General features: G+C 56.3%; 1 protein-coding gene across 1 annotated transcript in view; it reads right to left on the reverse strand.

The window, feature by feature from the left end:
- SPNS2 (sphingolipid transporter 2) overlaps positions 1–15,886 on the reverse strand; it is a 37,689-nt gene that overhangs the window by 1,688 nt on the left and 20,115 nt on the right. The window contains exons 3-12 of the mRNA XM_040243710.1: positions 10,366–10,502; positions 6,235–6,386; positions 5,932–5,998; positions 4,261–4,403; positions 3,811–3,963; positions 3,497–3,686; positions 3,105–3,170; positions 1,182–1,280; positions 923–1,086; positions 451–497 (exon numbers count right to left, since the gene is read on the reverse strand). Coding sequence (XP_040099644.1) covers positions 455–497; positions 923–1,086; positions 1,182–1,280; positions 3,105–3,170; positions 3,497–3,686; positions 3,811–3,963; positions 4,261–4,403; positions 5,932–5,998; positions 6,235–6,386; positions 10,366–10,502 — 1,214 coding nt within the window. The 3' untranslated portion in view covers positions 451–454. The remainder of the gene's footprint in view (positions 1–450; positions 498–922; positions 1,087–1,181; positions 1,281–3,104; positions 3,171–3,496; positions 3,687–3,810; positions 3,964–4,260; positions 4,404–5,931; positions 5,999–6,234; positions 6,387–10,365; positions 10,503–15,886) is intronic.

Raw genomic sequence — 15,886 nt, forward strand, 5'->3', positions numbered from 1 at the left:
CCAAGGCGTGGGGGCAGTGACCTTGGATTTTCCTCTGCTGGGAAGCTGAGGCCCCCAGAGGCCAGGCCCAGAGGAAGGTCCAAGTAGGAGTTGGGCTCTGGCACCTCCAGGAGGATTTAGGATAATGGAACCCAGAACAGCAGGGAGTTCCTGGCCAGTCCCTACCCTGACCTGTGCCCCCGCCCCCCAGCCCTTCTGAGGAAGGAAGGGGGAGCTGATTTACTGGAAGAGGGAGCCTGTCCACCCCCCCATCCCGTGGGTCTACCGGTCAATCCAGGCAACATTACTGGAGGCAGAGGACCAGTCCCAGGGCTGGGATGTGCCCAGGCAGGAGGTGACTCACAGGGAGTTTAGAACATCCCTCTGCACAGCTCCTCATTCCAAGATCCCCACCCCTTCCCTCCCACAAGAAGCTCCCCCCACCCACCCACCCACCCAGCCCACACTCACTGCCTCAGGCTTTCATGGATGTAGGAGGCATCACCAGCTGGTTCACCCTGGGGGAGAGACGGGCGGGGGTCAAGGTGGCACATCAGCGGGGACCGGGCCCGGGCACTGCTCTGGAGCATCGCATCGCGGGAGCCGGCGGGCCGGACGTGCTGGGCAGGGACCTCGTCAGCCCCAGGGGGAGGTGGGAGAGCCCAGGAGTGGGGAGAGGGGAGAGAGAGGGGGGAGTAAAGAGGAGAGGAGAAAGAAGTCAGACGATGAGAGGAAAATGAAGGAGCAGAGCCCAGCCCTGAAAACCATTCATTCCAGAGAAACTGTCTAGACCCACCACACAAACCCCGGTGCCAACGTGGGCTCCCACTAGTGATGCAGGCTGCACCTCTTGGAGGCGGGGACCTCGTCAGCCAGGTGAACCCATCCACTTCACCCTGTCATAGCCGCAGCAGGCCCACCCCAACCCACGCCACCAACTCACTGCTGCTCAGCCTTGGCACGGTCGCTGAGGAAGAAGAGTGCGGTGGCCAGGAAGAACATGCCACCCAGGACCACGACGAAGGGGCAGAGCATGAGGGCATAGCCCAGGCTCAGGAACTCCCAGAGCGGGGAGTCCTTGGTGCTCTGGCGGATCAGGTCGGAGATCTGGGGGGTGGGGGAGCCGGTGGATGTCAGGGGGGGGCCACCTCCCAAAGCCCCCACACCCTCCCACTCCCTCCCCTCCAGTCCCTGGTACTCACAAAGCCAATGAGGTAGGGGCTTCCAGCATCCCCCAGCAGGTGGGAGGTGAAGCTCTGCAGGGCCACGGCAGTAGCCCGCCTGGTGGGGATGACCACATACTGTGCAAGAGGTGGCGGGTCAGAGGCCAGGGAAGCCAGGTGCGCCCACCTGGCCTCATCCCAGGGGGCCCGACACTTCTGGTGCTCACATGGCCTCACACGAAGTCCTCCCGTCTTCCCCACTCCCTCCTCCCTCTGAAGTCCACACTGCCTTAGCACCTGCACCTGGCCCTTGCCAGGGAGCCAAGTGCACCAGTCATGGGCAAACCGAGGCCCAAAGGCACAGAGATGGCACATGGCCGCCCTGGGACCAGAAGCCCAGCCTCAGGCTTGCCCTCACCTCCCCCGCAGGGGAAAGACCCATCCTGGTTGCCCCGCTGAGGCCCAGGCTGGCTGAGAAGGGCAATGCTGGTGAAGAGGACCCTGCCTGGAAGAACCTCCACTTTCACCCCCAGCACCGACTGCCAGAGCCCCTGGGCCCCCAAAACCCACCCTCCTGCCTAGACCAAGCAGGTCCGGACCCACAAGGAGCCACAGCTCTAAAGCCGGGTAGGCCAAGGCCAGACAGAAGGGCTGGTGGCAGAGGTGCAGAGGGTGGGCATCAGCCACCTCAGCAGGTGCCCTGGGCAGCCCCCTGCCCCAGAAGCCCACCCTTTGTGGACAGACTATGACAGCAGCTAGTGCCTGCCAGGCACCCAGTTACTGGGGGCAGGGGGAGGGGAGACCTCGATTGCATGGCCCCATTTCCAGGAATAATTAGTCACTTAGCTGTGACACCTAATAAAATGGGACACAATTTCCCTGGGACCCAAACCCTGTCAGCAGCTGGGGCTGCCCCTGGGGGTAGAGGCAGAGCAGGGGTCCTGCCTACCGCCAAGGGCACCTGATTCAGTCTCACTCTGACCGTCACTCCCACGTGAGCAGTGACCCCGCCCCACCCCTGCCACCATGCCTGGCACCATGCTGCGGTGCAGAGCTGAGTCAGATCTCCCACCCTTCTAGCCATGGGCCGGTCAGGGGTTAGTCAGGAGAGACAACCCTGGGTGAAGCAGATTTGCAGGGAAGCTCGGGTGAGGCAAGGCAGGCTTCCTGGAGGAGGAGAGATGGCAGGGGCCCGACACCCAGGCAGAATCTGACCTCCTAGGCTGACCCGTACTCTGACAGCAAACACCAGGTGCACTGAAGGCGGCCCCTGAGGAGTCCTTCCTCCTCCCTGGCCCCCAGGGTCCCACCCCCAGCACCTCCCAGACACTCTCCCCACCACCAGTCAGCCCCACACACCCTCCTCTCAACCCTCTCCTGGCCCCGACTTGGAGGGTCCCTGAGGTCAGGACCACACGTCACCCTGTCTCCAACCACCACCCCCAGACTGATGCCTGTTATCAAGGCTACAGGCCCCTCCGGGTCCCTCCTAGACTGCTCCTGTCCCTGCTCAAGGACACAAACCCCTGCCACCACTCAGACAGCCCTTTGTCCCTGGCTGGCTGGTCTGGAGCCCATTGTTGGCCCTGTGAAGACAGCTTCTGTCCACCCAGCCCAGCCACAGGCATCGGGCAGGCACGCCCGGGACCCAGGCTGAGCCAGAGAGGGCAGAGTCCACAGGAGCTCAGACCCTGGGGGCGGAGCGCTGGCAGACAGCACCACGTCGGTGCCAGCCTGGCAGTGCCAGCCTCCCGGCCACAAACCTAGGCCTCCAGACATTACCCTTCTGCACCCAGTTCCCACATCCCTCCCTTCTTCCTGCTCAACCCTCTGATTCCAGGCCCTGGCCCAGTGCAGACCCCCAAAATCCCCACTGTCTCCCTTCACAAGTCCTGCCAGCTCTCCCACCCCTTCACCCACCCTCCCCAGCTGCCCTGAGTGGTCAGCCATGGCCTGCCTCACCATGAGGATGTCCGCGGTGATAGCCCAGTTAGAAAACAGCAGCGTCTCCCCTACGAAGATGCAAATCTGTCCGGGGTTGGGGAAGACCAGAACAACCATCAGGGGGCGCTCTACCCACTATAGGTCCCAGGCTGCTCCCTGCACCCTGGCTGCTGGCAGGGAGCCCCCCACAAGCCTCCCCACCACCAACTCCTGGCAGTGAGGCTCCTGAGAAATCTGTGGATAATCTACAGGCTTCAAGCCAGGCCCACAGCCCTGAAGGGCACCCAAGCCCTAGTCAGAGCAGGGACAGAAGCCTGGAGCCTCCAGTTGCGGGGCGGGGCGGGGGGGGTGTCATCTCCCACCCCCACATTTCCTGTTCCAGAGCCCCTGCACCCACCCCCTGCACTCACATAGGCGCCCACGATGCTACTCTTGGCGGCCACGAAGATGAGGCAGATGAAGATGGCGGAGCCCAGCATGCCCACAGCACACACCAGCGGGTCAGCCCTCTGGGTCCGCAGGCGGCACCAGCGCGTGGCTCCTGCCCCCGTGACCACACCCAGAAAACCCGTGAAGCAGGTAATGGCCCCAAAGATGAGGCTGCAGAGACAGAGGACAGCGGGGTGCGGGTTAGGGGGCAGAGCTGCGGTAAGGGGGCTGACTGCATCCCTCTCCACCCACCCCCCACCCGGCCCCTGGCACCGACCCCCGGGCCCGGCCTCACCTGTCCTTGGCCCCACAGGGCGGGCTGCTGCAGGTTTCCGCCGTCTTCTGCACCACTTGGGCACGGTGCAGGTAGAGCGGAATCCACATGCCCAGGGCCCCTGTGGCGAAGGACACGGCCGACGTGGCCAGGGAGGAGAAGACGTAGCTGCGGCTGGAGAGAGGCCGGGGCAGCGACACTGAGCGGGGGGCTGGCACCCCTGCAGATGGCAGGGCCCAGGAGGCAGACTTTCCTCCCTCACACCCTCCCTCCAAGGGCAGAAGGCCTCAGATGCCTTCCCTGCGGGCTCCGGGGCCAAGGGCTCTGGCTTCAGGAATTATAAACACTAGTGGTCTCAGCACTGTCGACAGTGGAGATGCCGGGGAGTCCGGCCAAGCAGGCAAGGGGGGGATGTCCTCCCATCTCAGAACCTCTCCCTCTTCCCACTGGACCCCTCCCAGCAGCACTCACTTGCGGATCAGGGCCTTCATGTCCCGGAGCCATGACGTCCGTGCCTTGAGCTGCCCCCCAAGCTGGTCGGCGTGGCCCCTCTTCGTGGCCGGGACCAGGACAAGGATGAGCGTTCCTGTGATCATGCCCAGGATGGGGGACACCTGGCGGGGCAGGGTGCACCAAGTTAGGACACCAGGGCCCCAGAGTCTTTGTCTCTCTTTGGCACTGGGAAGGGGTACCAGGCCAGCCATGCCTTCTCTGGGCCCCGGGCTCCTCCTCTGGGCTCATATCTTCCCAGCCTTCCAGACTGGGCAAAGCCACCGGGAGTGATGCCAGCACAAAAGGCTGGTGGGCTCCAAATGGGCTGTCCAGATGAGAGGTAGGACGGGAGAGGGGACTGAAAGTGAAAGGGAAGGAGGGAGGGATGGTCAGAATGGAGGAAGGAAGGAGGATAGATTGCTAAATAGACGGACAGATGGATGAATCCTTGGATGGATGGATTGCTGGGTGGATGAATTAACACATGGAAACAAGAGGATGGATAAATGGATGGGTGATAGATGGAACAAAAGGAAGACAGGTAGGTGGGCGGATGAGAACTAGGAAAGGAGAGTTCCTGGGGTCAGGGGCCAGACACCAGCTCTTACCCACCTCCCTGGGTCTGGGAAAGTGTCTCAGGCCAGCTCCTCTCCCTGGGGAGGGTGGACACTGAGAAGGGACTTGTTGGGCATGAAACTTCCAGCTAATATATCAAGTAGGTAGGTGATCATTTGGGAGGGGCCCATGTGGGTGGCTCGGCAGTAAAGAATCTGCCCGCAATGCAGGTAGCCCGGATTTGATCCCTGGGTTGCGAAGATCCCCTGGAGGAGGGCATGGCAAGCCACTCTAGTACTCTTGCCTAGAGAATCCCACGGACAGAGGTGCAGGCTGCAGTCCTCGGGGTCACACAGAGTTGGACACAACTGAAGCGACTAAGCAGCTACAGCAGCATGGGGGTCCCCGGAGAACAGAGGCGCAGGGGCCCCTTTGGGTCTTCCTTGCATCCTGCCCAGTGTCAAGAACAGAATCTCCAAGGCACCAGGCCTCTCTCCGGATGGAAGGAGCACATCATGGGAGCCTGGATTCCAATCCGCCAGCTCCTCCACCCGCTCATGAGAACAGGGAAATCTGTACCCACCCCCACCAGGCCTGGGAGCCCATGGGCTGGGGAGTTCCTCTCCATTTGCAGTCTCCCCCACCCCCCATCAAAAAATTCCACGGAGGCTGCTTCCTTCCTGCTTTTGAGGAAAAAACACTTTGTCTTAAGCTTCCTCTCCTTCGCGAGACTGGGGATCTCTGTTTCCTCTGATTGCACCGTCCTGGGGCCTTGGCACACTTGTGCTGAATCCTCTTGCAGGACAGGAAGCGTCCCCACACAGAGGTCTTGTCTCAGTCCCACCGTGGCACAGTGCCCCCCCACCCCCGGCTTGAACCAGGAAGTGCCACCATGAACCTGGAATTTCCTCTGTCCTTGCAGACTGCAGCCCCGGAGGGTGGCAGGGGCAAGTCTGGCTCCCCAACACCTCAAAGTGGGCTCATGGAGAAGAGCCCAGGTCCGCGAGGTGGGAAGCTAGGGAGCCAGGCCTGGGCTTTGTCCCCGAATCTCTGGGTGACCCTGGGCAAGAGCTGGTCTGGGGGAGGTATACTTACCCGCAAGGCCCAGTGCCAGTCTCCGGCCGCCTGCTTCACGCTGGAGCCGGTGATGTAGCCCAGGCCGCTGCAGAGAAAACTACGTCGTCAGGCAAGGACGGGCAGGGGTGTGGGGGTCAGGGGATGCTCACCAGTCCAGGAGGCCGCCAGCCCTGCCCCACCCCAACACCCCCCTCAGCCAGCCAGGGAGCTGGTCCCGGTGGCTTTCAACGCTGACAGCCCGCATGTTTAGGTCACAGAGAGCCAGACGTCAAGGAGAGGGGATGGTCAGAAATCCGAGGGGACCCTGCCCGGATCCCTCACCTGCCCAGCGGGATGGCGAAGTAGAAGACAGACAGCATGAGCGTGCGCGTGTTCTTGGTGAAGAGGTCGCCAATGATGGTGGGCGCGATGGTGGAGTAGCTGGCCTCGCCGATGCCCACCAGTCCGCGGGAGAGGACAAGCAGCCAGAAGTGCTGTGGGGGAGGGGCGCAGGCTGCTGGGAGACTGTCCTGCTCCTCTGCCTGCTCATCCTTGGTCCCTGCTTTGCTCCCCACCCTCTGCGGGGCCTCGGAGCCAGGATGGAGCCCAACCACTGCCTGAGCAACAACTACACCCCGGGCGGCTCCAGGCCTCAGTTCCCACCTCTGAATAGTGGGTCAGACTGGGCCCAGGACAGGGATGGAGCTGGACTTTCACGGGCTGAGAGTTGTAGGTGTGGCAGGAGCAGCAGCCTGTGTCTCCACTGCCAGCCCCACCGATTAGGAGCCTTCCTCCCTGGGTCCTGGCCCCACCTCAGGAGCCTCAAGCCAGCCCCACTCTGAGTCCCATCCCTGACAGGGCCGCTGGGCTGACCCTGGCGGCACTGAGGACCCAGTGTACACTGGGAGTGGGCAGGGCAAGCCCAGTGAGCTCGTCACCCCTCCCCCATCACACATCAAAGAGCAGAGCCCAGCTGAGCCGGGAAGGGTGGGGCCCTGCCAGCTGCCAGTGGTCCTACCCGCTTTGATGTGGACCCAGCCCCTCAATACCCCCAGCTGCCCAGGGCCTGAGAACCAAGCCTGGTCATTTTCCCCTGGCCTCACCCTGCCCACCCATCCGGCCCAGCATCGCCCACATCCAACCCTCCTCCAGGTCTCCCTGTTTCTCACTCTCCGTCTCCATCTCTTTCCCAGACCTCTCCGCATGGCTGGTCCTGCCCACCCCGCTCTGTGCCTCTCGTTTCCATAGTTCGTTCACCCTCTCACTCTCCGACTTCCTTCCCCTGGCCCCTGCCTGTGCTTCTTTCCCTGGGAATCAGCTACCCACAGCCTTTGCCTAGTTTTCTGTTGGATTGTCTGTCTTGCATTGGTTTCTGTTAGCTTCTTATATGTCATGGGAATTGATGTTTATTAGATAGGTCACAAACATTTTCCACCATCATCTTTCTACTTTTTTACGGGGAGTTTCATCACACAGAAGCTTTATTTTGTGTTATTCAATTCAATCTGTCCCAGCTGCTGATTTTCCCTTAATGGTTTCTGAATTTCACATCTTGCTCAGGAAGGGCTAGTCCATCCCAGAACAATATATATATTCTCTTATCTTTTGCGTTTATTTTAGAAAGAGAAAGAAAATGGGAATGATGTCCTGTTCTCCTGGGTTACAAGAGCAGGCAGATAAGACCTCTTTGACAAAGGATCCCATTGATCCTCACTCCTCCCCCTGGAACTGGATATCTTGTATATTTTGTCCTGACTTCTACCTTTGCCTGTATGTACACATACCAGGGGACAACATTTAGTGTCCCCTGTGTACTTTCAAAAAAAAAAAAATCAAATGACCATGTTTTTCTCCATGCATCTTGTCCCACAACTTGCTTTTTTTCCCTTCATCTTTTGGAAACCCATTTCAGCTAGTTAATGTAGATCTAGCTCATTCATTTGCTGCCAAAAATCTCATAGCATGAATACACCCCATTCTATCTGGGCATCCCCCTAGTCATGATCATTTAGACTATTTGTCTTCTCTCTCCCTGTCTCTTTTTTTTTTTCTATTACAAAACTATGACAAACGTCCTTGCATGCACCCATCACTTCGTGTCCATGAGATGGAGTTTCTCTCTTCGGCATATACTTTGAAGTAGAAGGCAGGGCTCTGGGGTGTACACAGAATTTTATAAAATCCTGCCACTTTGCTCTCTAAAGAGGCTCTCCCAATTTACACTCCCACCAGCAGCTTTAATAACACTTGGTATTGTCAGCCTTTTTAATTGCCGCCAATCTGATGGGTGTGAAATGGCATCTCATTGTTGTTTTAATTTGCAGTGCTTTCATTACTCCCGAACAAGAGAACCATCTCTTCCTACATACATTGCCCTTTGGGGATCTTCCTCAGGAATTGCCTCTCACTATCCTTTGCCTATTTTTTTTACTGAGCTATTTGTCTTTTTCTTGTTGATTTTTATAGTTTGCTTTTAACTTTACTTTCATCTATCTGGGATTTATTTTGAAGTGTGGTTAGAAATACAGGCCATACTTTATCTTCCATCCAGATGGACAGCCAGTCCTCCCAACACCGTTTATTTGAGATGCAACTTTCATCCTCCCATGAAAAGGAGGACTCTGCTTCCTCAGTCTCTTAGTTTATCCCTCTGCTGTTTTAGTTAGAATAGCCATGTTGTGATAACTAATGGGGCAAAGCCCCTTTCACTGTTACTTTCACTGCTCTTGGCTGTTCCTGGGCATTTTCTCTGCCAAATTAACCAGAATCACATTGCCAAGGTCCACCAAAACCCCCGACGGGACTCAGAACATGGCAGCAGTGAATTTAGAGATGAATTGGGAGTGACCCGTCTGTTTCTCCCTCTGCCTCTGTTCATCTTCTCTCCCCAGCTCTCCTTTCCTTCCACACACCCGGAACGGTGCCCAGACTGGACATCATGGTCCTAGACTCATTGGTCAATCCCAGAAGCAGCCTCGTGGGCAGGACAAGACCCAGGGGGGGCCAGGAGCTTCTTCTGGTCCAGTCCCCATTTTTGACCCTGGCCATGAGACTCCACCTGATGCTCCAGGTCTGGAGCTTAGCTGACCTGACCCTCCTCCTTGAAGTTGCCCCATGAAGCAAAGCTGGAACCCCCAAATCTACCAGTTCTCTCTGCCCTCACCTCCAACCTCCTCTCCATAAGTACAAATCTGACTCACCCTTCCTTTCTTCAGACTCTCCCAGGATCCCAGAAAGAAGTTCAGGCCTCCCAAATTGGCAGTCAGGGCTCTCCATGACCTGGTCCCTGCCTTCCTCTCCAGTCAAGCACTCTCCTCCCTGATCTGTCAATACTCTACACCATTTATGCCTCCATAGGGCTGCTCCCTCAGCCCGTGCTATCTTCGCCAAAAGGCCAAACCTGCCTGGCTTGCCTGCCCAGCTCAAGTGCCACCTCCTCCAGGAAGTCTTCCCTGACTATATGGATGTCAAAGACTGTTGTCTCTCTTCAGTGAGGACTTTCAGCACTTTGCATATCTTGAAAGTCTGAATGTGGGAGCTCCTGTCACATCTTCCCACCCCCAGCCTGGATGCTGCCAAGGCCAGGGTCTCCTCTTTTGTCCCCTAGGCTGAAAACTCCCTGAGGATAAGACCTGATTTTCCCCCTTCTTCCTCTATCTCCATCTACAATAGCCATCATGTGATTGTCCTTTCTCTGCTTGAACACCCCTAGTGACGGGACACTCACTTCCTATCAGAGCAACATATCTCCTCTTTGGAAGAAAGAACAGAAATAAAAATGTGTTGAACACCTTCCATGTATGTGTCAGGGTGTGGACATCCACCAGTGCAGTTTTTTCTCACAACAGCCCTTCAAGCTGAGAAGTGTTATCCCCCTATTAAAGATGAAGAAACTGAGGCTCAGAGAAGTAAAGCAAGTTTCTCCAGATCACAAAGCTGAATGGGCCACAGAACTGGGATCTTCAAACCCTGAACTGTGGGGGCCAAGTCAGAAACATCTTCCTTAGGTTAAACTGATGTTTATTTCCAGAGGACTTTGATCCAGGGAACTGGCTGGTCATTGGACAAAGAGCAAACTGTGCGAGGCCCAGAGAAAGGTAGCGATGTATCTACAGTCACGCAGCAAGATGACAGCAGAGCCAAGACTAGAACCCAAGGTCCTGACTCCTTGGTCTGACTTGCTTCCCCCTGTTTCTCACATTCTCTGCAAATCAGAAGCAGCTCAGGGAGAGTTAAGATGTCCCACTGGGCTACAAATCCGTCAGCTCAAGGCCAGCACAGGGACAGCCCATCAGCAAGGCCAGAGTATCGAAGTACCCAAAGACCCCCTCATCACAGTACACTTGAACCCAACAGGCTGGAAGCCCAGTCTAGACTAGGACAGGTCAATCAGACTAGCCACCCCCTGGAGGAACCAGGACACGTGGACAGGATGCACAGGAATGCCGGGTGGGAAGCCCGGGCAGGCCTCACCTGCTGGGGGATGAAGGAGCTGGAGAACGTGACCACCGACCAGAAGAAAATCCCGCAGCTGAGGATCACCTTCCTGTTGAAGCGGTCACCCAGGTAGCCGAAGATGGGGGCGGCCACCATGAAGCTGCAGATGAAAACTGCGTGGGAGAGGAGAGTTTCAGGGGTGAGGCAGGGGCGTGGGAGGGTCCCATGGCAGAGCCCACCTGCTCAGATCACTCAGCAAGAGACCAAGTGCCTTTTGGGGAAGCAGCCCCCACCCAAGAGGGGCAGCCTCGGCCAGGCCCCGGGCCCAGGGGAGACAGGACAGCCCCGTTGGGTTAGGAGACCGCACGACTACATCCTCTTCAATGCCCAGCGGAAGGTGATTCGGGTACTTGAAAAGGGCTAAGCTATCCACTCTAATGTTCTTGGGCTTCCCTGGTGGCTCAGCTGGTAAAGAATCCGCCTGCAATGCGGGAGACCTGGGTTCAATCCTTGGAGAAGGGAACAGCTACCCACTCCAGTATTCTGGCCTGGAGAATTCCATGGACTGTATAGTCCATGGGGTCTCAGAGAGTCAGACACAACTGAGTGACTTTCACTTTTTAAAAGTAAAGGTTTATTCATTGAACACTTTCATGCACCAGGGTCTGTTCTAGGGGTTCACCGCATCCCATCTTGTGTATCCTTCTGACCCCCGTCCCATCTCACTTCTCTCTCTCACACACTCAGAGAGAAGTGACTTGCCCAGAGCCCCACTGGCAGTAAATGTCCCAGTGGGGATTTGATCTCCTATCTGCCTGACTCGAGCCAGTCTTCCTTATACTTTGCCACACCGCTCTCCTTATTATATTTGGAAAAAGAGGTTCAGAGAGGGAAAGGAACGTGCCCAAGGCCACACAGCAAAAGAGGGCAGAACTGAACCTCGAAACCCAGGTGTCATGCTGGCCTGACCACACAGCCACCCTAACTCCCAGTAAGCCACAGAGGCTTTCCTAACAGTTAGGAACATTGTCATTTCATTCATTAATTCAATAACTCGCTCATTCATCCATCCTTTCATCCGTTCAACAAAGACAAAAATTCCTGGCCTCTTGAAGTTTTCAATCTAGTAAGAAACAAAAAATAAAATTAAAAATATAGTATGTCAGGTGGTGACAAGTGCTAAGGAGGGGGAGAGGGCAGAAAAAGGAGATAGGAAAAGCATGTAAGAGAAAGAATACAAGCGTAAACATTTTAAAAAGAAAGGTCAGAGAAGGTGACATTTCAACAAAGACTGGAGGAGATGAGGAGATGAATCATGCAGATATTAGATTGAGAACAAACCCAAAGGTCCTGGGGCAGAAGTGGGCTTAGCGTATTTGTGGAACAACAGAGAGACCAGAGTAGCTGATGTAGAGGGACCTGGAGGAAAGGCCAGATGGGGCAGCGCCTGGTGGCCCACTGAGGTGACTGTGGCTTCTAGTGAGAGAGGAACACACCAGAGGATGCTGAGCAGAGGCGTGAGGTGACCTGGTTTTGCTCTTCCAGAACAAGAGCGCAGCAGAGTCTTAGAGGACCCCATGGGGATGGCTCTAGCGGGATGGGAGGGGCCTTGGGGGTCCCAGGTGGGATGAAGAGGCCAGCAAGGCAGGGGAGGCGCCAGGTCACGCGGAGAGGCAGCCCCCGATTCCTCCTCCTGGAAGGCAGACCCGCAGCTGACGGGCAGATGGCCAGACAAAGGCCGGGTGAGCAGACAGGGTGGCCTCTGACCACCACGCTGGACGTTCACAGGGGCTGGCTGGTCCCTCACAGGCCTGCGCCCCTAGGAGAAGAGAGACGGAGGGAGGAGGGCAGGCTGAGGCCACGTGACTGTCTCTTATCCTCCAGAGGAAGACAGAGAGTGGTATGGGCGTGAGGATACTTTGTAATCCCAACTGGGTGATGGGGGCCTGCTACAGAATCAGCACAGCAGAGAGGTGCAAGAATCTGGACTCCAGACACACTGCCCAGGCTCGAATTCAGCTGGGTTCCTTGCCAGCGGGGTGACCTTGGGCAGGTCACAACCTCTCTGTTCCTCATTCCATGGTATGCTGATAAATGTTTAGCAACTGTCTCTCTAAAAGGCAGGGGGAGGCGGGCCCTGATGAGTAGTGCTGCCAGTTAGCATGGTGCGAATACTCCCAATGTGGCCTGATTTCAAGCTCCCAACATGATGTCACTAATCAGAATTGAAAATAGATACGCAGTCACGCAGAGCTGTATATGAGTCTACCATCCAGATTCAACAGACATAAATAACTTAAAGAACGTAGATAATAAGTACAAGGCAGTAAAATAATTAGGAAGTGATGAATCTTGAGTGTTTATTACCTTTGTTTTTAATATGCTGCTTAATTGTAAATTGATGTAATTTAGTTTTTAACAACGGTCTGTGCTTAACAACTAGCTCACACAATTCCTGAAAATTTAACAATCAACTCTCAGGAGTCTAAGCCACCTCCGGCGTGCCAACTTCCTCATCTGTGAAATGAAGATAAAAATAGCAACTCCCGGCTTGCTCTGGGCACTACTGAGATAATGCTCGTAAAGTGCTTAATGCCATGCCCTGCCCAGAGTGGGTCAACCTTGGTCAACAAAGGGCCCTTGTTTACATCAGTCAAGGTAGAAGTTATTTCCTCGTATCTAGAAAAAGAATTGTTCCTGCTGGGTCTGTCTCCCAGGATCTGCCTGAGATCAGAGCAGAGTAGGAAAGAGACTGCAGTCTCCTGAGGACTCCACATGTTAGGGAAAAAGGAAGAATCGTTCCCTCTATGCCTGTCTCTGCAAGGTGGGGAGTGGGCAGAAGACAAATCAGAGTAGGAGTTGCCCCCGCTGTCCAACCAGGGAATAGACCTCATCTGTGGGTTGACCAGCTTAAAGAGTTAAAATGCCAAGGAACCAGCAAGTAGGGCTAAATTCTGCCAAGACAGTGAAGGGAGGCTTCCTGGAGGCAGTGATGCCAGAGTTGGGCATTGAAGGCTCTATATGAATTTACTGTGGTGATGATAACACTTAAAATCAAGAATACTAGAAGATCAATTACAAATCGTATGACTGTTAATGAGCCATAATGCTGACCATTAATAACTGCAGTTACCATTTATGGAGCATTTATTCTAGGCAAGGCCCAGGGATGTACCCTGTACATAAGCACAGATCCTCTCAATCTGATTTTATTATCTTCATCTCACAGAAGACACAATAGAGGCTTAAAGGAGTGACATCACACAGCTAGTGTGTGGCTGAGCCAGAATTTATACTCCAACTTGACTCCAAAGTCCTTGCTCTAAATCACACTACAGACTGCCAGGCCGGGAAGGCAGAAGATCCCAGCTGATGTTCCAAAGGCCAGAGAAAGTTCAGGGTGTGTCAGGGACAGCAGGAAGATGCAAGAGGCTGCAGGCTGGGAAGGTGATGGAGGGAGCAGCAGGGGATAGGGATGGGGACCAGGCCATAACCCCGAGGACTGGGTCTGGCAGTTAGTGAGTGGGCAGTGGGAGATCCGCAGCACTAGACAAGCCCCCACTGGATGGGTGCAGAGAGGCTGAAGGAGGTGGGTCAGGCCTCAGCCCAACATCCAGCCATCCTGGTCCAACCCTACCCTCCTGTCCACAGCAGAACCGGAAGGCAGCCCCTCTGGCACTTTCCCCACTGGTTTCGTGCATGCTCGTCTGGGTGGCCAGAGGCACCCAGGACTGCAGGTGGACTCCTGTTGGAGCAGCCATGCCCCTTCCCCACCCTCATCCTGCCAAAGGGCACCGAGTCCCATTTTACAGCTGGAGCCACTGGAAGGTGGAGGAGATTGCTCAAGATGACACAGCAACCCTCTTGACCTTGGCCTCCCTTGTTCCTCAGGGCCTTCCCCTTGGGGACAGGGGAGTCCAAGGTCAGCAGGAAGACTCAATCCATCTTGAGAGCCTTCCCCTTCTGCTCAGGGGAGACAAGAGAAAGGACCTCTCCTGGCCCTCGGGGATGTCACCGGCCAGCAGAGAGGCCTGAACACAACCAGGTCGGGACCAGAGGAAAACAAATTCCTGATGGGAGGAACAGCATGGGCAAAGGCCTGGACAGGTGACCCACATCCCAGGAAAGGGCCAGAGCCTTCTCTGGCCAGCAGGAAGCTCTGATGAAAATAAAGACCAGCCCAGGCTAGAAGCTTCCCGGGCCCACCACCACCAACCCCATAGTCTTTGTTTATTCGAGGAGAGCTTTCTGGGCAGAGTGGCTGCCCCACCCCTGGTCTCGGTAGGGATGGCTTTCCCAGCACGAGGACATCCTGTGGTCAGGGAGTGGGGAAGCCCTCCATCAGCTCACATGTGCTGAGCCCACAGGTCCCAGACAATGGAGCCACAGGCAGGGAGCCAGGGCAGGGGGCAGGGCCTCGGAGGGCGGTGTGGGAGGAGTTGGAGCTTGGCTGCTTCCTCTGCAAGATGGGCGATGCCGTCTTCCTACTTTTTAATTTTTTTGCCTCCCAGCACTGGCTTCCTGAATAGCACAGTGGTAAAGAATCCACCTGCCAATGCAAGAGACACAGGTTCGACTCCTGGATTGGGAAGATCCCCTAGAGGAGGAAAGAGCAACCCACTCTAGTATTGCTGCCTGGAGAATCCCATGGACAGATGAGCCTGGCGGGCTACAGTCCATGGGGTCACAGAGTCGGATACAATTGAGCACGCACGCATGCATGCTTGTGGGATCTAGGTCCCTGGGGACAGAACCTGCATCCTCTGCAGTGGAAGCGCAGAGTCTTCACCACTGGACCGCCAGGAAGTCCCACCTCCTCCTCGCAGGGCCAACAGGAAGTCATCAGGGCTTGAGAGCGTCCCTAAGGCACCCTCCACCTCTCGTGGTGCTGGCTGAAAGCCTTCTCCCAGTGGGCCTGCTGAGGAAGCCAGCACCCACAGCTCGGAGCAACCCCCGCTGAGAGCTCTGAGCCCTGGCAGACAGCCCCAGGAACCCCTCTACCACCACCACCCCCGCACCCCACCCCCTGGGGCTGCTGAGAAGGTAGTCCTGGAGCATGGCCTTGGAGCACGTGTCCAGCCCCACCCCAGCCTGGGCTGGACCAGGGTTATTTTTACAAAATCCGGATCCGACCAACTTATTATTGGAAGGAGACTCGCCATCCTCCACATCCTGTGGGCAGGGAAGGAGCTCGGGCAGGCACGGAGCTGCAGGAGTCAGGCTATGCCTGCCCATGGGATATGGAGGATGGAGGCCCAGGCCGGCTAAGATAACCAGGAGGACCCAAATCAGCGCCCACCCCCAACCCCCATCGGTGCCTAGACAACCACCACACTCAAGAGGAAGGAAGGAGGGGAACTACACCTCTTTCAGACTTTGCTCAGCCTCAGACCCTAGGCTGGCCGCTGAGGCCTCGGGAAGAGAGGTTCTCCAGCATCCCTTCAGACAGGAGGGCCATGGCGGGACAGCCACGGGGGCTGCCCAACTTTGCCTGCAGAACCTGAGTTTTTGCCAAAGCTGGAGGATATTGCTGGGCTGGCTGAAGTGGGGAGGGAGA

Source organism: Oryx dammah, unplaced genomic scaffold, assembly GCF_014754425.2.
Source record: "Oryx dammah isolate SB20612 unplaced genomic scaffold, SCBI_Odam_1.1 HiC_scaffold_8, whole genome shotgun sequence".
Taxonomy (NCBI): Eukaryota; Metazoa; Chordata; class Mammalia; order Artiodactyla; family Bovidae; genus Oryx; species Oryx dammah.